The sequence below is a fragment of the Telmatherina bonti genome (assembly GCF_933228915.1).
Source record: "Telmatherina bonti genome assembly, chromosome: 21".
Classification (NCBI taxonomy): domain Eukaryota; kingdom Metazoa; phylum Chordata; class Actinopteri; order Atheriniformes; family Telmatherinidae; genus Telmatherina; species Telmatherina bonti.
The window spans coordinates 4,762,913-4,790,846 of NC_136630.1; the positions used below are offsets into that span (position 1 = coordinate 4,762,913).

General features: G+C 41.2%; 1 protein-coding gene across 1 annotated transcript; it reads left to right on the top strand.

Moving 5' to 3' along the window:
* The first annotated feature begins 1,773 nt into the window (after window positions 1-1,773).
* adam8b (ADAM metallopeptidase domain 8b) lies at window positions 1,774-27,037 on the top strand. The gene is made up of 23 exons (XM_079261155.1): window positions 1,774-1,839; window positions 5,001-5,107; window positions 5,488-5,561; window positions 5,655-5,730; window positions 6,608-6,684; window positions 6,924-7,140; window positions 7,218-7,283; window positions 7,355-7,417; window positions 7,487-7,656; window positions 7,742-7,823; window positions 7,912-8,054; window positions 9,127-9,313; window positions 10,384-10,473; window positions 13,544-13,742; window positions 17,466-17,568; window positions 17,656-17,821; window positions 17,909-17,989; window positions 18,213-18,297; window positions 20,228-20,348; window positions 20,419-20,578; window positions 20,659-20,706; window positions 23,219-23,269; window positions 26,385-27,037. The coding sequence occupies exons 1-23, from the start codon at window positions 1,803-1,805 to the stop codon at window positions 26,514-26,516; spliced, it is 2,535 nt and encodes an 844-aa protein (XP_079117281.1). The 5' UTR covers window positions 1,774-1,802; the 3' UTR covers window positions 26,517-27,037.
* Window positions 27,038-27,934: the final 897 nt, after the last annotated feature.

Sequence of the window (27,934 nt, forward strand, 5' to 3'; positions counted from 1 at the left end):
TTTTTTTTTTTTACTGGTTTAACAGAAAAGCCATTTAGGTTTTATAGGACTGATTCTTAACTAAATGTGAAAGGTTGATCCTTGAGAAGGCCACTAGAGGGAGATATTGTGCTGAAATATATATATAAAAAAAATATGTATATATATATATATATATATATATATATATATATACTTAAAACCTCATATTATTTATTTTCTAATTTGTCGAGTGCTGAGTTACACACAATTACCAAACCTGACAGGAAAAAAAGAAGAAAGCTGAGTTTAAACAGAAAAAACAGACAAAGATGCAAAAGAGAAAAAGAAACTTTACAGAAACGTCCTACAGCTGGGGTGTCAAGTTTATAGTTGAGGGATGAAAACTGGCCCACCAGAGAATCCAGTCTGACCAGTGGAATAAATGTGGAAAATGTAAATGACAAAGAAGATTATTAACTACAGTTTTAAAAGTAAGTAAAATTCCTAATTCATCCAAATAAATTTATATTTTTAGGTTAAATAACACAGATCTGCTTTCAGTTTGTATCATGAGGTTTATCATGTCAGTTGATCAGGATGACCAGACGGATGTGGAAATATAAGCTTGTACATGTTATTATAAAATAATTCCCAGCTATGTAATCATAATGTGAAATATTGATTTAGCAGTTTTGGGTATCTGTGATGAAATGTTTAGTGATTTTATAAATTTACTGTCATTTAGACTTTGCGATGCACATGTAAATGATCAACTAAGAGAAAATCTTGCTTAATCTGCATTTTGTCTCTAAAGAAAACAGTTTATTTATTGATCATTGAAATGATAGCACATTCAGCAGAAACATTTTAATGTTCCTGTGATTATACGCACACAAAGGGACATTTAGGGAATTTCACTCTGCTATTATTCTACTGGTGATCTATTGGTGCATGTGTAAGAAAAAACAGAATAATCAGGTGCACCCAGCGGCGCCGCCAGGAATTTTGGGTCCGACCACTTGATCACAAATTTTAGATTTTTGTTTCTGCTTCAAGGTAATAAAAATAGCTTTTCATAGGAGTAATAAAGGGCTGTGTTTAACCCTTTATGGGGCAAGTGACTATTTTTGATCACTTTGTTTCCTTTCATATTCAGCATGAAACTATTTTGTTATTTCTGTTAATGTAACACCAGAATGGAGGTCTTGGTTCATACCAGCAGGACAATTTTAGGTTAAAATTTCTAATCTGAAGGTATTTCATTGAGTGCCCTGTAAAGGGTCAAATCACAGCGCATACATTTAACTAGTTTATTTGAATATAAATGGTTTATCACTTTATATTTCTGCTATACTTTATTACAACCTTTGAAAGAAAGTATTTCTTACTTTTAATAAAGGTTTAATGATTTTCTTATATAGTTTGTACATCTTTTTGGGCCCCTATCAAGTCATGGGGCCCTTAGATCTTTCTAACTTCCCCCCACATGGCGCCTCTGGCTGCACCAATGAAAAATGAACAATAACAAAAAGAATAGAAATAAATACATGAAAATAGTGGTTATGAATTTGTAAATTATTAACAAAAATAAGATACAAACAAACCAGTTTGTCTTCTTTAAAAAAAACCCAAAACAAAACAAAACAAAAAAAACAAAAGAAAAAAAAACAAACACGCGGGATCATTTTATTTTGAAATCAGTAGCGCCGGAAGTGCAGTGACAGCTGCGTCGCTGATAGTCTGCCGCAGGCGGAGCCTCAGCGGCGCCCATGCGGCGGCGCGCATGCGGCGGCGCGGTGACGGGAGGGACGCGGCGCGGTGTCCGAGCAGAGCGCAGCATCATGGGGGAGAAGTTGTTGTCGCTGTGGCTGTTCTGCGGTGAGACTTTTTATTCTAACTTTACAGAGAATACTTTTACTTTAAACTGCTGAATTTCTGCCTCTGATACTTTCATAAAAACACTTTATCTCACCACATATATGTCGATTAAGTTAATAATTTAACCTCATATTTCCCATCTTAAGGTTATGCCATGCAAGCTTTTGCTTCCCGACTTTCCTGTAATCTTTGATCAGTAATTTTTCAGACTTTCTAAAGATCTTTCCAAGTTTTCTTTGTATTTTTCAGCTACGTTTTAGTTCCTGCATCTGTTTATCTGCAGATAATGTCTGTGAGCACTTTATCTTTGCAACAGGCTGTTAGTAGCAGTTTGTTCCCTTTTCTTTAGTTGCATCTGTGACAACTGAAAAGAGATGACACAGCCTGACAGATGTAAAATTGTATATTTCCAACCAGCCTTCAGTGGAAACTTTGCACTTCTCAGCATGGTGTGCAGCGTGTCTGTCCTTAAAACACGGGAGTAAGTGGAGGACAAAGGAAGATGTGTCGGGTCTGAAGAAGCCATTCTTATAGAAGGAAAACAGGGAGAAAAGTGTGACAAATAGCACAAGAATTGGACTGAAAGTCATGGCAACAGGTCTGATGGAGGGAGAAACATTACTGAGGGAGCAGGGGATCATCTGGAACAAAAGGCAGAAGAGGTGTGGAAAGTCCTTCCAGGTGTCTGGGGAACTGTTTCTTTTTTTCTTCAACTTTTCCAACACAATGCCAAACATTTGTTGGCAGAGGGGAGATACGGACATAACGGAAGTAAAGCTTGGTGGATATAAGCTTCCCTTTAAAACCTCAACTTTTACTCTTTTAAATTTGCAGAGATGTTAAAGATGAAAAAAAAACCAGAACTGTGGAGGCCAAAGCAGACAACCAGCCCCCACATCTGTAAAGTTACTGTAACAGCTTCCAACCTCTGTAAGAAAACAAAGCAAGGAACCATAAAGAGCACCCACATGAATGGGAACGATAAACACAAACAACAACGCCAGCAATACAGTTATGCTCATATGTCTTCATCCCCTTTCATTAAAGGGTTCCTATTCTGGTATTTGGAGTTTTCTGAGCTTTCTACAGTGTTACAGTGTTGAATCCTCATCAGACATGTGAACGACACTGTTTTTTATCACCTAAACGCATGTTTGAGTTTGAGTTTGAGTTCCAGCATTCTCTCCGTTCGGTTTCCATGGCGACGAAAAACGCGACGTTTTTGAGAGTTTTTTCTACTTGGAAATCCTTGTGACGTCCCGGGGGATAAGGTTCGGTGATTGGTTACCTTCTACTGGTTAACAAGGGCATGTACAAATACATCAGGCGGGTGGAAAACGTGGGATAAAGTTATTTCCAACGATGGCTGGTGAGTTTACCAAAGAGAGACATCCTGCTGCATTCGTTGCTGTGGGTTGCTGTTTTCCACTTCGTTTTCAGGCTCTGATTCAGGTTCCAACATGTAGGGCTGGATGCTATGTGTTGACATTGTAGTTTGTTTTTTTATTGAGTTCATATGAGCCTAATCCTTCTGTTTATGAGATGTTACAATGACGGTGAAAGCAGGTGATTTGTCGTTTTGCCCGCAGGCTGATCTGACAGCCTACGGAGAGGGTCGGTCTGAAGTAAATAAAGCCATTTGTGATAATAACTCCATCAATCCCAGCCCTTCTGGTCTCAGAAATAAAAATAAATTAGCCTGAAATGAACATAATAGTTCCACTTTAAAGAAAAGCTGAATTTACAACAGTCACTCAAATAACTGGAGACTTAAAACAGGAACAAGAACTAGAAATTTGCAAAAATATAATTCAGTAATATAAGACACTGTTTTTTCATTTAATTGAGTTGAAGAAAAAAACAAACAAACAAACAAACAAATGTGTCCTGGACAAATGAGAGACTTTTCTGTTGAACGGTGGGACAAAATACCTGTCAACAGGTGCAGAAGTCTGACTGAGAGGAACAGAAAACACCTGACTGGAGCGGAAACATTAAAGGATTCTTCAACAAAACAGAATTAGAAAATAATGTCATAATTTTCATAACATTTTTATTTATTATTACTTCAATTTCATCTTATTTTACAGGCAGCTGTTTTTTTTCCTTCTTTAATGAAAGGGTATGAATAAATATAAATAAATATGAATAAATATGAGCACAACTGTTTACAACAACATGACTGCAGCTACTGATGATTAAACTCACAGATAACAGCTACTTTATAATAGGCAGGTGTGTATATGAATGAAGTGTGTGTGTGTGTGTATAATATAAAGCATGAGTTGCGTTTAATGGCAGATGCGAACATGCAACATCATGTCCAAAACTATTCCTCAAAAGTTTTTTTCTATAAGTTTTTTTATACCTCTACAGACATATGCAATTATACATTTTATTAGTGATATTTTTAATTTATTTTAATTATTTTGAATGAAATAAAATGAAAAATACTTTATTAATCCCAAAGGGAAATGCAATAAATTATTATTATTTTAATGTCTTATATATTTTTAGAAAATAATATATAACCATAACTATCTTAAGTATGTAATTTATTAAATATAGCTGTATAATTTTTATCCCTAATGATCACAAAGGCAAACTTGCGTCATTACAATATATGCATTTATATTCAGGTATATATTTATGTATTCCTCAGTGAGTGGTTGTGTATTGGATGACTCACTAACATCCACTGAAGTGTTTTTTTTTTACAAACACATCCTCCTCATTCATGAATATGCAAGAAAAAGCTCATAAATAGGTTTCCTCTTTAGTGACCACTGTGCATGAAAGACTTAAAGAGACACAAGACAGCTTGTTGAAGAAGGTCCAGACAGAATAAAGCAGATTTGTAGAGACTTTCTTTTGCACATCTAAATAACTCATCTCCCATTTCCCCACAACTTTTAGAATTTGATGATTTTCCTGAGTTTAAGGAGACAATTTCTTCATCAAAACAAGTAAAACTGAATGTGAATTAAGTTGGAAATGCTGCTTTGATGCGTTATTGACAGAATATAAACCTTTATCAGTTGGAAAGTAATGACTTGACAACTTCTTCCACACAAAAAGCAGTAAATAAACAGCAGACTGGGATGAAAAGACGCCGTTTGTTTGCATGATGCTGAGTAATGACATTACTTTGTGGTGTGCAGTTTGTTTCCTGTCCAGCTCGGGGTTGTTGCCGCATGTGCAGCGCTACGAGGTGGTCCGACCTCAGAGGCGCCAAGAGAGACGAACGAGGAGTTTGCAGGATGACCCGGTAACGTATTCTACCTGCAGTCTCCTCAGTGTGGGCGGATTTGTTCCCTGGAAACGTCACAAACATGCCGATGTGTGCAGTCAGGAGAGGACAGCCGAAGCTTCAGTGAATATTTACAGTTTTCTTGTGGTTTGTTTCTACTCTGCTTAATTTCTTCACAGAAAACTGAAGCTTCGACTATTTAGATCTGATAAATTTGTACATTTAAACCAAATGAACAAATTTATTTTCATAAACAATCTCAAAAGCATCATTTCTTGCTGTAAAAGTCTCTCGATATTTTGCAAATGAACTTCACCTCCGGCTGTACTTTGCATTATTACGATGCTGCTTTCACTCAGCTAAAAGCTGCGATCATGAACCATTTGGGTTTTCTGCAGCTTTATCCCGACAGAGTTCGGTACGAGTTGACCATCGAAGGGAGAAATCACACCATACATCTGGAGAAAAACAAGTAAACCTTACATTCAGCCTAAAATAATAAAAACGAGGCGATGTGTGAAAGTTTTCAGATAAAAAGTTCTTATTTCCCTCCTGGTTGTTACAGAAATCTTGTTGGGAGAAGCTACACAGAAACTCACTATTCAGAGGATGGAAAGAGGATCACAACGTCACCACAGGAGGTGAGATTTTACGGCATCACCTAAATATCATCTACTTAAAATGAAAAATGCATATGACCAAAATAAATAAAAACTATGAATAGGTGGAGAATAAATAAGGTCAGAATATTAAAAAGTAACTTTGCAAATAAACTGAACATCTGAAAGTTAATAAGTAACTTCTTAAAAAACTTAAACAATCATCAGATAATAATAATAAATAATTCCATATTTTATGCATTTTATTTGGCATTAAATTCTTCTGACATTTATGCATTTATTCATGAACTTTTCAGGTTATTAATTTCTAATTATTTAAAGATTTGTTCAGATATTTATACAGTTTTCTTTTAGAATTTATTCCTGCATTTATTTGCTGTATGATAAGAAGGCTTTTCTAACCGGGTTAGACGCCTGCTGGAAACTTGTTTATTTACTTACAAAGTGGAAAATCAGTCTGTTTTTTTCTTTTTGCTTTCTGAAAATTTCAACATTTTAAGTCCATTCCAACTTCTGGAATTGTCTTAAATGGAACTTCAACATGCTGAACACAGAATCTAATGTTTTATTCATCTATCTATTGATAGTTTTGGCCATTTTGTTCTCAGAAATGATGAGTTTAAACACTTGTATGGATTTTTTCATGCTAAACTCCAGTGCCTTAAGTCAAACTGTATTATTGCTGTTTCCAAGCTTAGCTTTTAGCTTGAAGCTCGTTTTAACGCTCATGACTCTGCAGTCTGCACATAAATGAATACGTATCTGAGACAGAAGTAGAAATGTGAATGCTGCATGTGTGTTCGGCCTCACGCTGCTTGTGACTAAACCAAACATGGTAAAAATGCAGCGTTATGGACGTGTGATTCATGAAGTCTGAACCAGTCTGTGTCTGTCTCAGGAGCACTGCTTCTACCACGGACACATGGAAGGCTTGGCCGACTCCTCGGTCAGCGTCGGCATCTGTTCGGGCATCAGGTTGGAAAGTCAACGGACTTTTACAGCTCATTTCCTCTTTGTTGTTTTCATGCGAAAACTTTGTGACAGGCGTGTGAAATGTGTTCCTTGGTCATGTTTAGTCATCTAAATATTTCCCATCTGTTCCATTTGTCTTCCTTTAGCAGTGTTTTCTGTATGATAGCTGCTGCTGTGTTTCCAGACTGTTGTTGCGTCAGGTTTCTGTTGTAAATCACGTTATTTCATGTGACGGTGCACAGCGGCTTCCTGAGGGCCCGGCAGCAGGTCTACCTGATCGAACCGCTTGGACTGACCGACGATGGGGACCATGCCGTTTACAGGGAGGAGGATCTGAAAACCAGTGGCCGTCCCACCTGTGGCTCCTCCTCCAACACCACCTTGCTGTACGACATGGACCAGGACCAGGACCAGGACCTGGGCCCTCCGCCTGCAGGGCTCTTCAGATCCAGATCTTGGGTATGCTGAAGAACCAAGCGCTGCGATGCGACATGCAGACCTTTCTGCACAGTCTTCATGTCTTTTTGTGTCCTCAGAAAACGAAACCCCTCGTCGGCCCCAACAGGTTCGTCGAGCTCTTCGTGGTGGTCGATAACACGGAGGTAAATATTTCCATCACGCCTGTACTTCTGTCACAGCATGAATCTCATCATGTTTCTTGTTCCTCCTGCAGTACAAGCGATACGGAAAAGAGACCAAGTCGCGCATCCTTGGAGCTGTGAACCACATCGACAAGGTAAACGTGTCTCCGGCTGTTTCAGGATGTTTTAGCGTAGACGGCAACGTTTGCCTCCTCTCTCTGCAGCTCTACCGGCCTCTGAACATCCGTGTCATGCTGGTGGGTTTAGAGATTTGGTCGTACAGGGACTACATCGCCGTGGACGTGAACTCGGAGAAGACTCTGGACAACTTCCTGGTGTGGCGTCAGAAGGAACTTCTGCACAGGACGAAGCACGACAACGCCCAGTTTGTGACGTAAGGATCGGTGATGCGGATCAGAGCAGATGTTGGATGATGGTTTGCTGCTGCTTTGACCTCATGCTGGACTTGTCCTCAACAGTGGCAAAGACTTCGACGGAGACACAGTGGGGTTGGCGAACAAGTTCGCCATGTGCACTGACAACTCAGGCGGAGTAAACCAGGTGGAGGCGATGAGCTCCGACTTCTCTGTAGCAGGTTTTATTTTCATCTGGATGAAGGTAAAGCCGCTGATTTCCATCTCTCTTCCAGGATCACCATGACAACCCAATAGGCCTCGCCTCCACCATTGCTCACGAGATGGGGCATAACTTCGGCTTGTCCCACGATGCCGCCGGCTGTGTGTGCGGTCCGTCTTACAGCAGCGAGAACTGCGTGATGGCGGGAAAACTCCGGTAATACGACTAAAGTTTGGTTTATTTTTCATTTGTGTTGCATGCTGTAAACTTTGCCAGTTTTCTCTGAATTACAAGCTGTGACTTCGCCAGCCCATTTATAATACACAAATTTGGCAATCTATAGATTTGATTGATTTATGAAAAGTCTTCGATACTGTGGAACACAGCATTTTATGTCAGAATTAGGTCTGGTTTAGTTATCTCTCTCACTGTAGGCAGTTTGGACAGTTTAATGGTCTCTTTTCCAGCTCTTGAACTGTTTGGAGTGCCACAGGGGTTTGTTCTTGGACCCACACTGTTATATAACGTTGGTCAATATATAAATGCATTTGATCATTTTTATGCAGATGACACGCTTATTTATTACTGTCCTCCTACAGTTAACATTCTTTAAATGCTTCAGCTTAAAGAAACTCAGGTTGAAGTTGGGGTTCTTTTTCATAAACAGTTGATGTTTTTTCTGATTTAGCTAACTAACCACCATATTACCCTTCTGGACTATTGTGATAAAACTGATCTGTTGGATGATGTTTATAATGTGGCATTAAGGATTATAAGCACCTATAATATTCATTGGTCTTCATGGAGGGTAGTCCACTGACAAAGTTTAATTTATAAATCTATTTCTGGTTTCTTTCCCTCTTATTTAATAGATTATATGTCACATTAGTAATGCAGTCATAGTGTGGTGTCTAAGGACTTTGTGATGTTTGGTTCCATCAGTTTGTACAGAACTTCTGAAGATTTTCTTCTTTTCTGCTCCGTCATCATGGAATACGCGACAAAAGTGTCTAAAATAGTGTGATTTAATTCTGTTTGCAGACTTACAAATGACTTTGTTAAATGGTCACTGAGAGCTAGTTCCTGTTTTTCAAGCCTCCTGTGCTTACATCACTACTTCATCTTTTTATTTGAAACCAGTCTCTCTATAAAAAGCAACACTGGGTCCCAACAGGATCATCTGTTTCAATAAAAGTTAAATGAAATAGAAAATTATGGACATTTTCATGTATGCTATCTTCGCATACTGGAGCTGACATGAAAACACCTGCATCTTCTCCCCGTTCAGGACGGGGAGTCATGCCTTTCCTGAGTTTTTCAGCAGCTGTAGCGTGCAGCAGCTCGCCGAGTTCATGGAACGAGCTCAGCCCAGCTGCCTGCAGAAACCCGGCTCTGTCAAGACCACCGTTGTGGGTCCTCACTGCGGGAACGCCCTGTTGGACCCTGGAGAGGAGTGCGACTGTGGCACAGTGGAGGTAAAACTCATCCGTTGTCATATTTGGGCTGTTAAAACGCGGTGAATCTTGGGTTTTGGAGTTGTTTTGCTGGCTGCTGTAGTTTCCTGTGTGAAGCAATAATTGAAAAAAAGAGGAAAGCATGTGTGCATGTGCAGAGCTGAGGCCTGGAAATTAAAGTAGTTATCTGGTGTGCTCATGTGTCATCAAGAAGGAAGAATTTTTAACCCGAAGCAGCTTATTATGAAGATTCAAAGCTGATCTGATTAAAGGGTTCCTATGATGGTATTTGGAGTTTTCTGAGCTTTCTACAGTGTTACAGTGTTGAATCCTCATCAGACATGTGAACGGCACTGTTTTTTATCACCTAAACGCATGTTTGAGTTTGAGGTGGAGTTCCAGCACTCTCTCCGTTCGGTTTCCATGGCGACGAAAAACGCGTCGTTTTAGAGAGTTTTTTTCTACGTGGAAATCCTTGTGACGTCCCGGGGGATAAGGTTCGGTGATTGGTTACCTTCTACTGGTTAACAAGGACATGTACAAATACATCAGGTGGGTGGAAAACGTGGGATAAAGTTATTTCCAACGATGGCTGGTGAGTTTACCAAAGAGAGACATCCTGCTGCATTCGTTGCTGTGGGTTGCTGTTTTCCACTTCGTTTTCAGGCTCTGATTCAGGTTCCAACATGTAGGGCTGGATGCTATGTGTTGACATTGTAGTTTGTTTTTTTATTGAGTTCATATGAGCCTAATCCTTCTGTTTATGAGACGTTACAATGACGGTGAAAGCAGGTGCGGTGCGCGCTCCCGATGTAGTGCAGTGGCGGGAGGCGGGGCTTAATGCGGAAGAGTCTCAATCCACTCGTTTTGCCCGCAGGCTGATCTGACAGCCTACGGAGAGGGTCGGTCTGAAGTAAATAAAGCCATTTGTGACAATAACTCCATCAATCCCAGCCCTTCTGGTCTCAGAAATAAAAATAAATTAGCCTGAAATGCACAGAATAGTTCCACTTTAAACTAAAGTTGCTGTAACTAGGTACACAAACCTACAAAGTTTAAAAATATACTTTGTTTTTTTCATTTCTTTCCAGGAATGCAACAACCCTTGCTGCGATGCATCAACATGCCGTCTTGCTGAAGGTTCCCAGTGTGCTCATGGCCAGTGTTGTGAGAACTGTCAGGTATTGTTTCTGCTCAGTAATCCTATTTATGTACAGTGACGTTACTTACACTCAAACCCAGAAAAATATTTGTACATGTGTTGAGTTTGTGAAAATGGAGCCATAATAGTATATTTTGTGATATTGATGAGGTGGTACAAGTGACGCTCAGCATCAGCATCAAGGTGGTGTGTGTGTTAGTGGGCATCTGTATGTGTGTCACAAAGTTTAAAAGGTACCAACTCACCGGTGTTTAGATGAATGCTTAAGCAGGTAGGGTGAGCTTGGTGGTGGTCAAATTTTCTGTTGACCGAGTATTGCGCATCACATATTTTGTAGAAGTCTGTTTAGTCAGCACAAGTACAGTGTTTGTTCAATCGTTGAATCTGATCTTGGAACTGTGGATGGAAAGAATAAAGGTATCGCTGCTGATACAAACCTACTTTGGAGTCATTTGGAACATGAGTCTGACAAAGAGAGCCCCGAGGTCAGCCCACAGCAGCCCTCAGACAAATTATATTTTGTCACAACAGTTAACATTAATAATCAGTATAGAAGTTTGAAATAGATATAACAAAGTCAGTGACCACTTTATCAGGTCGTCCTTCCAACTGCTGGGTTGGATCTGTTTTTCCTTCCGCTCTGTCATAGATTCAACAAGGTGTTGGAAACATTCCTTGGAGATTTTGTTCCATGGTGACGAAGCACGTTTGCTGCACATCATGATGAGAATCTCCCGTTCCACCTCATCCTGATGAGAATCTCCCGTATCACCTCATCACCATGAGAATCGCCCGTTCCACCTCATCACCATGAGAATCTCCCGTTCCACCTCATCACCATGAGAATCTCCCGTTCCACCTCATCACCATGAGAATCTCCCGTTCCACCTCATCATGATGAGAATCTCCTGTTCCACCTCATCACCATGAGAATCTCCCGTTCCACCTCATCACCATGAGAATCTCCTGTTCCACCTCATCACCATGAGAATCTCCCGTTCCACCTCATCATGATGAGAATCTCCTGTTCCACCTCATCACCATGAGAATCTCCCGTTCCACCTCATCACCATGAGAATCTCCCGTTCCACCTCATCACCATGAGAATCTCCCGTTCCACCTCATCATGATGAGAATCTCCTGTTCCACCTCATCACCATGAGAATCGCCCGTTCCACCTCATCGCCATGAGAATCTCCCGTTCCACCTCATCATCATGAGAATCTCCCGTTCCACCTCATCGCCATGAGAATCTCCCGTTCCACCTCATCACCATGAGAATCTCCCGTTCCACCTCATCACCAGGAGAATCTCCCGTTCCACCACATCACCATGAGAATCTCCTGTTCCACCTCATCACCAGGAGAATCTCCCGTTCCACCTCATCACCATGAGAATCTCCCGTTCCACCTCATCATGATGAGAATCTCCCGTTCCACCTCATCACCATGAGAATCTCCCGTTCCACCTCATCACCATGAGAATCTCCCGTTCCACCTCATCATGATGAGAATCTCCCGTTCCACCTCATCATGATGAGAATCTCCCGTTCCACCACATCATGATGAGAATCTCCCGTTCCACCACATCATGATGAGAATCTCCCGTTCCACCTCATCACCATGAGAATCTCCCGTTCCACCTCATCACCATGAGAATCTCCCGTTCCACCTCATCACCATGAGAATCTCCCGTTCCACCTCATCACCATGAGAATCTCCCGTTCCACCTCATCACCATGAGAATCTCCCGTTCCACCTCATCACCATGAGAATCTCCCGTTCCACCTCATCACCATGAGAATCTCCCGTTCCACCTCATCACCATGAGAATCTCCTGTTCCACCTCATCATGATGAGAATCTCCCGTTCCACCTCATCACCATGAGAATCTCCTGTTCCACCTCATCATGATGAGAATCTCCCGTTCCACCTCATCACCATGAGAATCTCCTGTTCCACCTCATCATGATGAGAATCTCCCGTTCCACCTCATCACCATGAGAATCTCCCGTTCCACCTCATCACCATGAGAATCTCCCGTTCCACCTCATCACCATGAGAATCTCCCTTTCCACCTCATCACCATGAGAATCTCCCGTTCCACCACATCATGATGAGAATCTCCCGTTCCACCTCATCACCATGAGAATCTCCCGTTCCACCTCATCACCATGAGAATCTCCCGTTCCACCTCATCACCATGAGAATCTCCTGTTCCACCTCATCATGATGAGAATCTCCCGTTCCACCTCATCACCATGAGAATCTCCCGTTCCACCTCATCACCATGAGAATCTCCCGTTCCACCTCATCACCATGAGAATCTCCCTTTCCACCTCATCATGATGAGAATCTCCCGTTCCACCTCATCACCATGAGAATCGCCCGTTCCACCTCATCACCATGAGAATCTCCCGTTCCACCTCATCGCCATGAGAATCTCCCGTTCCACCTCATCATGATGAGAATCTCCCGTTCCACCTCATCATGATGCGAATCTCCCGTTCCACCTCATCATGATGCGAATCTCCCGTTCCACCTGCAATGGACTGGCGACCTGTCCAGTGTGTACGCTTCCATGCACCCAATGATTGTTGAGATGGGCTCCCGCTTCCCGCGACCCTGAATTGAACTAAGTGGTTACAAAAATGAATGTTGGGATATTTTCCATGAATCAGTATAATGCATCTGCAGTCTATGCCACTGAACCAACCAAAACAGCCTCAGCAGAAGACATTCCCATCCTCACAACTTTGCTGCTAGCCTGAATAACAACACTGTTCATGAAGCTAGCTGAGAGCAACATACAGAGAGGCCTCTCATACAGACACAGCAGCCTCTGGCTGTTCACTGACGACATGAATATGATTTTTCTAATCAGCAACACTTTCATAATAACAGGAAACAGAGGGTGGTATCCTGCTGTTTCTATGTTTTGTTCTTCACCACATCCTTCCTCCAATGACGTTTCCAAGGACTGGAAATGTGCCACAGGATCAAGCTAATAATAGTAAACACTAGAGGTCCAGACCTACAAAAACCCTACAGGTTCTTCTTTCTTAGCCCACCATGTTTTTTAACCCACAGTTCAGTGCAGCCGGCAGTGTGTGCAGGAATTCTGCCAGTGGCTGTGACCTGCCTGAATACTGCACCGGAGAGTCACAGGATTGTCCCGAAGATGTCTTCCAGATGAACGGCAAACCCTGCTACAACCAGGCGCCAGGCTTCTGCTACAACGGCCAGTGTCCCACACGAGAGCAGCACTGCTGGAGGCTGTTTGGAGACGGTACATGTGTTGTTTCTCACAAATAGAAAAAAAGTTTCTCAAAAAGAGAAAACAGGGATTTCTTCTCCTTTTACCAGCTGAGCTAAGCCTCCAGGAGCTTCGGTTATTTATGCACATAAAAGTGAATAACTCTTTCTAAGAAAAAACTGCGAGAGCTTTCGTAATTATTGTGCATTACATAAAAGACTAAAAATGAAGTAATCCTGCAGAAGATAAGAATCAGAAATGTCTGAAAATGCCCTGACGTATTATGTAGAACACCAGGAAGAATGAGTAGTCTTCTTATTTGTCCCATGTTTATCTTATCAGGACATGTTAACGTTGGCTGCCAAAGACGTGTTTTATGGTTTCTGTATAGAGAAAGCCAATTATTCAGGGCACGTGTCAAAACGCCTTCAAATGTGCCCTCCGAGCATGCACCCAACATGTTGTGATACGCTAATGAGTGTGCATCCTAAAGATGCCCCAAAGCACCTAGCAAAATCAGCAACCTATATTCCATAATAATGAAAGATGAGCCAAACGGCTCCAAAACGCTTGGGTTTCTCTGCTGCAACAATGCCTGGCAGCCGATAAGTTAAATTAGTTTTGGGCAGAATGTGTTGTTGAAGGTAATATATTATTATTATTATTGTTATTATTATTATTATTATTATTTTATTTGTCTTGAACTTTTTAAGACAGTTTCACACAAGTGAAATTACACATCAGTTAAATAGGTTCAATTTCACTTTTTAAAATGTATTTAGACAGAAAAAAATAAACAAAAGACACCAAATAAATGTCTTAAAATAAATAGGCAGAGGTCTACACTTTTTTTTAAGTCATATGACTTGTAATAGACTGCAGTCATTTACATAGTTTTTTTTATTTCCATCCTTTTTTTTAAAAAAACTTGTTAAAAAACCTCATTGAGATTATAAATCCATTTTCAAGAATTACCTGGCCAAGAAGGTAGCACAACCACAAGTTTACACTACTTAACACACAGCTCAACTATCAAAGCAAAACAAACAAAATGAAAGTAGCATCCAACATCAGGTAAATGAAATGAAGCGTGGGTTGAAGAGGATTAAAGACAGACACATTGACCAAGGGAGTTTTACATTGTATCAGTATCCTCAAGGCTAAAAGTTGTTCCTTGAAAATGCTAATTGTAACATCCCGGACAGGCCCCCATGAAGAATGGGGGCTTGATACAATTAATACAGTTTTTTGTACCACAAAGGATTTTTTTGTTTGTTTTTGGCCTCTCCCTGAGCCGTCACCTTTTCGTGGTGGAGGGGTTTGTGTTTCCCAAAGCAGCTATGTTCTCAGGGGCTTTATGCCCCTGGTAGGGTCACCCATGGCAAACAGGTGTCTAGGGGAGGGACCAGACTAAGTATGCTCAAAGACCCCTATGATGACAACCACCATGGACATAAATGCTCCCTTGCCCGAACTTCCACTCTGGAGTTGCTCATGGTGAGAGGCGCCAAGCAGGTGTGGGCATTCTCATTAGCCCCCGGCTTGGTGCCCGAACATTGGGATTTACCCCGGTGGACGAAAGGGTAGTTTCCCTCCGCCTTCGGGCTGGGGGACAGGTTCTGACTGTTGTCTGTGCTTATGCACCGAACAGCAGTTCAGAGTACCCACCCTTTCTAGAGTGCTTGGAGGGAGTGCTGGAGGGTGCCCCGTCTGGGGACCCCATTGTTCTGCTGGGGGACTTCAATGCTCATATGGGCAATGACAGTGAGACCTGGAGGGGAGTGATTTGGAGGCATGGTCCCCCCCCTCTGAACCCAAATGGTGTTTTATTATTGACTTTTGTGCTTGTCATGGATTGTCCATAACAAACACCATGTTCGAACAGAGTGTCCATATGTAAACCTGGCATCAGAACTCCCTGGGCCGCAATTCGATGATCGATTTTGTAGTTGTATTATCAGACCTGCGGCCACATGTCTTGGACACGCGGGTGAAAAGGGGGGTGGAGCTATCAACTGATCACCACATGGTGGTGAGTTGGCTCAAATTGTGAGGTAGGAAGCCGGTCAGATCTGGCAGGCCCAAACGTGCTGTGAGGGTCTGCTGGGAACGTCTGGCAGAGTCTGTGGCTGTAAGGTCGTTGGTGCCTGTCGTGGCGGCAATCCCAGGATTCGTTGGTGGACACCAGCAGTGAGGGATACCGTCAAGGTGAAGAAGGAGTTCTATTGGGCCTTCTTGGCCTGTGGGACTCTGGAGGCAGCTGATGGGTACCGACAGGCTAAGCGGCATGCGGCTTCGGCTGTCGCCAAGGCAAAAACTCGGGCATGGGGGGAGTTCAGCAAGGCCATGGAGAAAGACTTCCGGGCAGCTTCGAGGTGATTCTGGTCCACCATCCGGCAGCTCAGGAGGGGGAAGCAGTGCTCCATCAGCACTGTACAGTGGAGGTGGGGAGCTGCTGACCTCAACTCGGGACGTTGTGGGTCGGTGGAGGGAATACTTCGAAGACCTTCTCAATCCTACCAACACGTCTTACAAAAAGGAAGCAGAGCTGGGGGACTCAGGGGTGGACTCTCCTATCTCTGGGGCTGAAGTCGCTAAGGTGGTCAAAAAGCTCTCTGGCGGCAAGGCCCCGGGGCTTGATGAGACCCGCCAGGAGTAGGAGCAGTGTGGTTTTCGTCCTGGTCGCGGAACAGTGGACCAACTCTATACCCTCTTTGGGGTCCTGGAGGGGCCTTGGTTTGCCAAACCAGTCTACTTGTGCTTTGTGGACCTGGAGAATGTGGTTGACTGTGTCACAGGGGGCTCCTGTGGAGGGTACTCTTAGGGTATGGGGTATTTATCACAGATTAGGTTCATAACTTACATGGACAGAATTTCTAGGCGCAGCCGAGGTGTTGAGGGGATCCGGTTTGGAGACCTCAGGATTGGGTCTCTGCTTGTTGCGGATGACGTGGTCCTGTTGGCTTCATCTGGTTGTTATGTCCAGCTCTCACTTGAGCGATTCGCAGGCGATTGTGAAGCGGCTGGGATGAGAATTAGCAACTCAAGTGGAGGAGTTTAAATATCTCGGGGTCTTGTTCACGAGTGAGGGAAGGATGGAGCGCGAGATCGACAGACGGATCAGTGCAGCGTCTGCAGTAATGCGGACTCTGCGCCGGTCTGTCGTGGTGAAGAAGGAGCTGAGCCAGAAGGCGAAGCTCTCGATTTACCAGTCAATCTACGTTCCTACCCTCACCTATGGTCATGAGCTGTGGGTCGTGACCGAAAGAACGAGATCTCGTATACAGGCGGCTGAAATGAGTTTCCTCCGCATTGTGGCCGGACTCTCCCTTAGAGATAGGTTGAGGAGCTCGGTAATCTGGGAGAAGATCAGAGTAGAGCCGCTGCTCCTCCGCATCGAGAGGAACCAGTTGAGGTGGCTCGGGCATCTGGTCAGGATGCCTCCTGGACGCCTCCCTGGTGAGGTATTCTGGGCACGTCCCTCTGGGAGGAGACCCCGGGGAAGACCCAGGATAAGCGGCAGAAGATGGATGGCTGGATGGTTTTTATTGGACTGACATTGATGTTGTGAAACCCCAGGTGTGACTTTTATCCAGATCTTCACTGGGGCAGTCAGTCAAGAAGACAGAGAAAGTTTTTCTCAGCAATTCTGAGCATTAGCCTCCACTTAGACCTTTAAAACACATATAAAATGTATGCAATATTTAACAACAGAAAATTTTAATCAAATTCTCATGTTATTGTTTGTTCTTGAAGGAACCAAAGTTGGACCTGATTTGTGTTTCAACCTGAACAAACGGGGTGAGGAAGGCGCAAACTGCGGGAGAAACAAATCTAGCTACATTTCCTGCTCCCCACAGTACGTTCCAATGTTCACACAGATCCAGATAGATGCTGGGTAGATTTTAATGTGGCAGAATTTTTTCTAATTTTATTTTTCTTTTAGGAATCTGAAGTGTGGATCTATTTTTTGTGTTGGAGGGGGTGAGTCTATCACCGGAAAACGAGGAGCCTACACAGTTTTCAACATTGAATGTAAGATAGTCATGGAGGACGATAAGACTAGGAACATTGATATGGTGCCTGAAGGAACTAGCTGTGGACCAAATAAGGTAAAATCCTAATAAAGTGCACTTAACAGGATTTATATTTAAAATTAATGCTAGCTGTTTTGCTTGAATTTAAACATCTGTATCCAGGTTTGCCTTGATAACAGATGTGTGGATGAGTCCGTTTACGGCAAAAAGGAGGATTGCTCTAAGAAATGCAACAACAAAGGGGTAAGATTGTTATTTTAGCGACCTCAGTCCATTTATGACCATAATTTCCACTTTAAACCATTATGACCTCATTTTAAAGAAATGTGCACACATCTCCTGATAGTTTTTTCCCCCACAAATTTGATCTGTCAGGTGACCATAAATAGTAAACACGTTAAAGGATCCGTCCCTCTAAAACTGCATATTTGCATTTCACTACTGTGTATGTGTTTTTTCTTTTTAGGAGTGTAATCACAAGAACGAGTGCCACTGTAACCCCGGCTGGGCTCCACCTTACTGTAACATACAGTATGCAGATATACATCAAGGTACAGATAATTTCTGTCAAATCAACTCCAGAAAATCTTTAAAACAGCAGCTTTCTTTCGTGTTTGGCTGCTGCTCTGATTCACATAAAACTCTGTAGCCCTGGTGAAAACGTCCTGCATGGTACCAGGATGGTGAATCATTCTTCCAGTAAGACACATGAATGATTCATCAAATGATCTCATGTATACTGCAGCATTGACTGGAATGTCTTCACCATATCAGACTTTCTTCCAGCTTTAGCAAACATGCAAAGTGACTATGCAACTGTTCTGTTCTCTTAAGGAGAACTTGAACTTTTTCTTTTTTTTTTTTGTCCTTGCGAAAGTAACATGATGAAAGCAGATATCTGAGGAAGCTGTTTTAGTTTTCTCCAGAATCTTACTCAGTTTTCTGGTTAACAAACAAGTTCTGATCTTATGTGGCTTTTATCATGTTTTTTGTCACCAGAAGTTTCACTTCCTTCTTTTATGAACTCATATTTCTGACATATTGAGGCATGGATGGATTAGTTTATGATATGATGACTTAATTTAAATGAACAGATGTTGGTTTGGGTGATCTATAAATACCTACAGAAAGAAAAGCAAATAAAAAATGCTAATCACAAAAAAAGCCTCGCATTGTAAATCTTCATTCATTCATTTATTCATTTTCTAAACCGCTTAATCCAATTCAGGGTTGCGGGGAAGCTGGAGCCTATCCCAGCTGGCTTTGGGCGACAGGCAGGGTACACCCTGGACAGCTCGCCAGTCCATCGCAGCATTGTAAATCTTATGAGACAAAAAAATTATAATTTGCTATTTTACATACACTAGAGGATTAGTATAAAAAGAAAAGTATACAGGAATCTGAGTAACACACCACATTTAAGTGCTTTATCCAACCTGTTTAATATATTTTAATCTTTTCTGTGAGCATTAAACTCATGGATTCATTTTAATTGGCAGCTTGGGCTGTAGTTTGACCCAGATGCACTTTAACCTATGCTGGAGACTGAAAAAGGAGACGAATGTATCCAAAAACAAAGCCAATGCACAAATCCCTTAGACCTGTTTTCTGTCTTATAGTCAACAGGGGTTTAGTCATACTAAAGTGAAAGTATGACCGGTGGTAAAAAGCCAGAGAATGAGGAATTCATGCCCAAAGGATGGATTTATGAATGCTTTTACAAAAGTGTTATCAGCTGATTCGGCTATCATGGAAATGTTTCGCTTAAGACCAAACTTAGACCTTCACTGACGTCTCCATCTATGGTGCTCTTGGCCTGCATAGACAGGCCAGCAATTCTTCAGAAAGCTAATGACACATACTGTATGCTTTGGAGATGCTGCTACCAGTCAACTGACAGCTGATTGGTCGAAAGGTGCCTCCACCTGGTAACGATGAGAGTTTGTTTGACAATAAGGACCAAGAACAGGTGTAAAAACAAAAGCAACAGGTGTACTGTTCTGCACAATTTAACACTTAGTTTCACTCCATCACAAAGTAAATCTTTGTCTAAAGCTAAAGAACAAGAAACTAAGAGCAGCGCCGGCATCATACTTCTGGATTGACGGCACAATGCTAAGTATGCACGTGCATTTGTTGTGCACCAACAAATAACATAGACAACAATGTGAAGCCCTTTAGTGACTACTATTAGCTTAAGTGCTAATGTGGCCAGTTTAGGAAAACCAGTACCTTTCAATGCTGGCCAGTGTAATGCTCATGTAATTCAAAAAGTGCCTGAATACTACACCAAGTGGGAAAAATCAAGTGCCATCTAGGTGCTCGAAGTGGAAAGTGCAACCAACTTAACAGTATTTAGTTTAACCCCAAGGTAGTGGAAGATCGAAAAGAAAGACCTCTGTGCACAAAGAAAAAGATTTTAGCAGTAAACGAAGTGTGTGTTAACGAGTGCTGTTTTTATTCCCCCATTCATGTCCGTAGGTCAGAATGTGATAGTAGCTGGTGTGTGTGCATCGCTCTCAACCCTCCTGGTCATCACCATGGTGATTGCAGGGCTGATGTGCTGTAAAAAAGACAACATGGACAACTACACCTATAAAAGGTATTTTCTCTTAGGCTTGGATTCGTTGGTTTTCCGTCAATTCCCAGCTCAATAAATTCCATTTTCACAGGAAAGTGCAGTCAGCTTCGGGCAAACTGAACCCGATATTTCGAGAAGCGAGTGTTAAAGTAAGACCTCCGATCAGCCAACCTACTTTCATGGCGTCAACAGCAACACAAGCATGCAGTCCTCTGATGGTTACTGTTATTCCCAGCGGACCTGCTCCACAGGTACATTGATCTTATCCATGTGAGGAAGTTGAAGTTTCTCTTTAAACTACTATATTTAATCATTTCTTCATATCATCCAGGTTCCACAGAAAGCATCATCCCCGTCGTCTACCTCTGAACTTAAGCAGGTAAGCTTTCGCTTTTTAATCTTTCAAAGCGATTTTATGCATAATTCAAACTGCAGATCAGATAGTCACAAACTGAGATCCTGAAACTCCTCCAAAGTTCAGAAGTCATATTAAATAATACATGGGAAAAGCTATCTGTTTCTAATTGAAGGACTGGAATATGCCAGTGCACCAGATCAGATGCTTAAACTTGTAAAAACATGGACTGTTGCTTTACTCTGCGGTTTGAGAACTGTGGTTTGAAGCTTGCAGCTCTGCATTTGGCCATCATCGTTATGGTCTTTGTTTAGTGCAAAGTGACCATACAAAAGAAGACAACACAAGTCATAACGAAGCCATAATGACTTGTTGCCAATACAGGAGGTTGATGCCATTTTTGTTGGTAATGGTTATTCGGAGCCGGCTCCTAATGGCCATCAGTGTTTTTGCATATTTAGTTACTTCCTAGTTGGCCTCCATTAAGATTTGGGATCTACAAGATCTACAACTTCAGACCTGTTGAGCCAGTGTCCTTCAGGTTTTTTATGTTTCCTTGCTGCAACACACTTGATTCAAATTAATGGGTTGTTGGTAAGCTTGTGCAGAACTTGACAAAAAGCTGATGGAGACCCATTTAATTTGAACCAGTTGTGTTGCAGCAGTGAGTCATAGAAAACCTGTAGAACACTGACCCAAGAGGTCTGGAATAGGTGATACCTGGTTTAGACAAACAGTTGCTATATCAGTCTTCGATAACTTATCTATGAACAGACAATCTGAGCCTCAGAAACTCTCTTTTCAAAGTGAGCTTACAAATACTGCAAGAAGAGAAGAATTTTTCCAAGTTGGCAGGAACACGAACAAAGTTCTGGCCCAGTTATTATGTACTTCGCAAATAACCACATCAATCGCAGGGCTATGTCTTTATAAACCACACGATTTTCGTACTTCCTCGCTACTTCAACTCGCTGATTCTTAAAACTATCAATTCAACCTTGTTGAATAATTTGATTCAACAGAATTTGACATTTCTCCGCAGTGATAACGCTCACTTCAGATTTCCATCCAATCACATAATAGTTGTCAGAAACCACACAAGAAAAAAATTCTGCCTGGATGATGTGTTGAGGACAAACTGCAAGAACGGTCAAAACAGGTCGAGAGCAACAATAAATTTCTCTGCTTGGAGTTTGTAATGGCCTAGACTTGTCAATGCCAAAGATGCATCAAAGTTTTTGCAAGCCAAGCGTTAAACAGTCAAATAGTTTCTGATGTGCTGATCAGTCTTTTTTATTTTGATGTCTTCTGTTAATTAGTTTTGTCACCTTTTGGCTACAAATTGTGATATTTTCATTGTGATGTTGTGGTGGAAACCGAATGGAACCATCACGTACTGTAGGATAAATTCTGAAAAATGGAAAAAAAAACAACCAAAAAAAACATGAAGCTTAAAAGGGACAATTCTTCGTTATTCATAGAGCAACACCAACTCTTTGTTCGTTATGCAGCTTAGGGTTGAAGCTGGGGTAAGAAATCTTGCTCAGAGAGATTTTTTTTTACTCTGGGTGAAGTGGTCCCTTGTCCTGATAGTAGTCTATACATTCTGTAATCATGAACAATAAGAAATATACTTACACCCCTCAGTTTACTGTAAATCTGTAAAAACTGATGAATCCAAACGTTCCGACCCAAATGAAGTTGTTTATTTCTTATATTTTGTAAGCTTCTTCTCCCGGCTCCCCTCCTCCCCCTCCAGCAGCGCATACCTGATGGCCACACCCTGCATATAAACAGCATGTTAGGATGAAAATACAAAGTAGTGAAGAAGAAACTCGGAAGGCAAACATGGCTGAGAAAATGCAGGAAGGATTTCCCAACCTGGCTCGGTTTATTTGCCTCCTCCTGCTAAACAGCCGAGAAAGAGAAAATCGTTGGTGGAAAAAGCTGCGAATAAAAAAACACTCGGAGAGCGCAAACCTCGGCCAATGTCTTTAAAAAGTTCCTGGATCCAAACGGTGATCCGGATCACCACCAAGATTAAATCAGTTCTTCTTTTTCACATTTCCAACAACTCCTGAAAATGTAATTAAAATCCATCCATAACTTTTTGAGTTATCTTGAACACAAACCGATAAAAGCCAGTAAAAGCACAACCTCCTTGATGGAGGGAAGAAAAAAAGCCTTGGATCACGCAAGGAGCAGAACTAGAGGGGGAGGAGTCAATATAGGGGGAGGAGCCAGTACAGGGGGAGGGGCCAAGACAGGGCGCCACTTTCAGATCTTGCTAGCTCCGCAACATTACCTACTCCAGCTTTAATACTCATTTTGTGCTGTGTGGATTTATCTCCGAATGTGTGTAAAACAGTGATTAAATACATAATTGAAGTAAAATATTACAACAGAAACTTCTGACATTTTGCTCCTCCGTGTAAAAAAAAAAATAAAAGAAATGTTTAGAATGTACGTACATGTAAAGAATAAAAGAATACATGGAAAACAGCAACATCTAACTTTCTTGTCTTTTCCACAACAGCCCCCACCTCTACCTCCATCCAAACCTTTACCACCTCTAAATAAAACCCCGGTGAGTATCTTAAATACCAAACTTTAAAATGGGTTTTCTTTGGGATTTTATGTTTGTGGAAAAACAAAATGCTTTATAAGATAAGAATGGCAATGTGGAAAATGAAAAGCATAATTATCTGATTAAATGATTATCTGCTGTTGATCTACATGAATTCAGGGGGTGCCACAGTTTGCATAAAAATTAATAATTTTTTCACTAAAATTCATTATACCGTCAAATTACGACACAAAGACAAGGTTTTCTTTCTTCTTCTAATCTCCATTTACTCCGATTTAGTCAGACTTTAAGGAACTTTGACTAATTTGTTTGGATTCTTGTGGAAAAAAATGTCTTCAATGTAACAAGAAAATGTTAAAATATATTTCAGGACACAAAAAAAAAGTTTTCAGACTGTGACCAGTATAAAACTACCTTGGGAATATTTTTAATCCTAATCAATCAATATGGATATTTTTCTCCATTGGAATTTCTCTTCTTCTTTCGGTCGGCATTTTGGCTGTTTTGGTGCACATGACAAGTTTTTGGAACATAGTCTCTTGAGCAGGTCGGCACAACATTGTGGAAATAGCCTAAAAAATTTAACATATTGATTTTTGCTTCATATATCTCAGCCCTGCTCTAAACTATTAAACATTAAATAATTTTGAGGATTTTGTCCTTTTAAATCCCAGCTTGATGACAATTTATTAAATATATAAAAATGTATTTATTCTTATCGTGAATAATGGGTTGCTGTGGGATTACTTTTAACTCTTAAGTCATAGAAATACATCAAAGCCAATATTTTGGCCATTTTTTTTTTCTTTTTATTCACAATTTAAATATTTAATCCATATAACATGCTCAGTCTTAAGACATTTAACAAACGCAAATAAATCAACAAACACATTTAAAAATGAAAAATAAAAAAATAAAAAAGAGGGGGGGGGGGCGCATGCTCATATTTGTCCCTGAGATATTTAGATAAGAAGCCATATTAGAAGAACGGGTGAGTTATATGTCGATATATACGTACACCCATACATACATACATACATTCACATATATATGTATTTTGGCTAATTTTCTACATATCCAAAACTTAGTAAAAACATATTACCCCTGATTCAGCAGAGAAACCCAAGAGGACATAATCGGAAGAAGCAAGGAAAAGAAAGAGATAATGCACCAAACTGACTTTTAATGGCTGAATAGAGCTCAGAGAAGAGACAGGATGAAAGATGGATGATAAATTAGCTTTGATTAGGGGTGAAAACCTGCTAAAGTTAAGTGGTTTTGCTTTAAACTAAAAATATTTGTAGCATTTATTGACCAATAGTTTCCAAATCAGCAGTTACAGAAAAAAACAACAGAAAAGAATCTAAATGGTCAAATCTGAACTTTTTACACTTTCAGATACAAAATAATACAATCAGAAAAACGACTCTTTTCTGGCTTAACCTATAATTGCCAATCAGAAACCAGCTTCAGTGCGGTGCTGTTGCATGAAGAGGGCAGTGATGCAGACAGCTCAGGGAACAATGCAGATATTCTTATCTTAAGGGGTCATACACGTGTTGCACGCTACAGAAACAGGAAATGAAACTGAACTGCTGGTACTGACTTGGGTTCAATCCAAGCGGCAACCTCCGGCGGTTAAATGTGAAGCCTAGCGGAAGTGCATAAAACTGCAGTCCCCCTCACAAATCCCTTAGACCTGTTTTCTGTCTTAAAGTCAACAGGGGTTTAGTCATACTAAAGTGAAAGTATGACCGGTGGTAAAAAGCCAGAGAATGAGGAATTCATGCCCAAAGGATGGATTTATGAATGCTTTTACAAAAGTGTTATCAGCTGATTCGGCTATCATGGAAATGTTTCGCTTAAGACCAAACTTAGACCTTCACTGACGTCTCCATCTATGGTGCTCTTGGCCTGCATAGACAGGCCAGCAATTCTTCAGAAAGCTAATGACACATACTGTATGCTTTGGAGATGCTGCTACCAGTCAACTGACAGCTGATTGGTCGAAAGGTGCCTCCACCTGGTAACGATGAGAGTTTGTTTGACAATAAGGACCAAGAACAGGTGTAAAAACAAAAACAACAGGTGTACTGTTCTTCACAGTTTAACACTTAGTTTCACTCCATCACAAAGTAAATCTTTGTCTAAAGCTAAAGAAGAAGAAACTAAGAACAGCACCGGCATCATATCTTCTGAGATTGACGGCACAATGCTAAGTGTACACGAACATTTGTTACATCTCTTATGCACAGGCGGCAACCTCCGGCGGTTAAAAGTGAAGCACATGTGGAAGTTCATAAAACTGTAGACTCCCATGTTAAAAAGACCAACTTTACAGCAGAAATAAACATGTTTACAGTAGAAATAAACATGTTTACAGCAGAAATAAACATGTTTACAACCTGGTACAAAAATCCATTTTAGGTTTAATAGGTCAGGTTTACCTTAATGACAACTGTGGGGGGGAGTGAACTTTTTTCTAACTTGCCCGTTTAAAAGTAATTTAATCTCAAAATTTGGCATATTTAGGGGCGTGTCCTTTTGATTGACAAGTACCCGATCTCCCGCTTCAAGTAGGAATAACGTAGAACAACCGTGGTTTTTAGCCGGTTAACAACGTGACTTTGCTTTAGCCTGGTTACCTGTTTAGCTCCCATTAGCTCGGTTAGCTCTTAGCTACAGATAGCTCGGAGTTCGCTGGATATCAATCATCCACCATGACGCTCACAGCCCCCCTCTCAGCTCCACCTCTTTGCCTATATTTGTATTTTCTTGGCGAGACGACGCGCATGCCCCTGCCAAGATGGTGAAGGTAGGAACCGCCCACCGAGCTTCAATTCAGGCTATGTCCATCTTTTAAATACAGTCTATGGTTCAGTCCAATCACAAACAAGAACCGTTGTTACATCCTTATCTGTCAAAGCCATCAATATGTTTGGTGAAATGCTGTATTTTTTTTTTCTTTTGGGTGTCCCTTTAAGGCCACCATACCAAAGCGGTCGGTCTTACAGTTGCAGTCATGCAAATCTTTTTTTGGATAAAATACAATTTTAAAAAACCAAAACCTTCGCCTTTATCAATGTTTTGAATCCATCTTGTGTTGTTTTCCCAGTACAAAGGAGCCAAACCAAGTCCTCCACCTGTACCTCCGGTCAAGCCCAGCCCTCCTCCAGCAGCCAGAATCAAGCCCAACACTCCTCCCCCTCAGCCCCCAGCGAAGCCTCGGCTCCACAGACTCACATGACGACCGAGTTCTACAAAAGCAGCGAACATTCAGCGTGTAGTTTTACATTCAGAAAGAGTGAGCTCCTCGGTGGCATCGAACGTTGAGTCAGTTTGGAAAAGTTCACACAGCGGCGACGGCGTCGAGCCGAACTTCACCGACTCAGAATGTCTTTGATGTGGCGAGACTAACAGCTGCTGTGGAGAAGCGACTTATTGACAATGAACTGCTGCTGCAGGTAGTTCTGCTTCAGGAAAAAACATCCTCTGCTAACTTTTTCATTACAATCAAACATTGACTTGTTTCAGTGCACTTTCTCTGAATACTAACATGTGTATAAGGGCTGTGTAGACGTATGTTGGGGGAGCAGGATCAGGTTTTGGGGTTATCTTTTTGCTGAACCTCTAAGAATGCATATTTTTTTACTCTCCTCACAACTGTATTCCCTATCAGCCTTAACATGAGCTGACCCGACCTGTGGACGGTGCTAAGTGCTATTAATAGGCTTTATTTTGGACACGAGCAGCAGGTGTTCTCTTTATGCATCAGAACGAAGTTCGATTTGAACTTCTTATTCCACCAAAGGATCATAAAACTTGTGACAGGGTGAAAAACTTTCTCGTCCTGATGAATTTGCAGATCATTATCAGCTGCATCTGTAAATGTGAAGAGCTGAACACATCTTTATAGTGAAGAAATCCGCCTGGCCACTTTTACAGCTTCATTCTCAGCAGCTGCCATCAGGAAAAATGATCTTTAAAAGCCCATTTGGATGATAAATAAACACACCTTTGCAGATTTTAACCCAAATCAGCACAACATAAAGGCTTTTTTCAAACTTTTCACAATCAGGAAGTTGCTTCTCGGTGCTCTGGGGGCAACAATATAACTGATCCTAAGTAGAAATAACCCCCAGTTCCCAGGAGAGACTCCAAACATGACAACATAAAAGGGATGACATTAAACTTGTCGGCTATGTTGGTCAGCTACTGATAAACTTTCAGATAAATACACAAATTCATCTTCATTGTTTAAACCAGGTGCTGCAGTGGCTGAATTTAGACCAAATGAGGTAGTTCCACTGCATTAACATGCAGCTGAGTGCTGTGTTTCTATCAGAGCTTATCGGGGCTGTAGCTCTGTACTGCAGGGTGATCCGATGCCACACATGGCAAAGATTTACACTGCAAAAACTCAGCCTTAAAAAACAAGAAAAAATATACAAAAATTAGGTAAATGTTGTTTAAAATAAGATAAATTATCTGCCAACAGAACAAGAAAATTTGGCTTGGCAAGACTTCTCAAAACAAGTGAAAATACTCTTAAAACAAGAGGAATTCTCTGGCTTAAAAACTAAGAATCATCTTACCTTTAAAGAAATAAGCATATGTGTAGTCAATTTAAGATTTTTAATCTTACTTAGATTTCAGTTTTTGCAG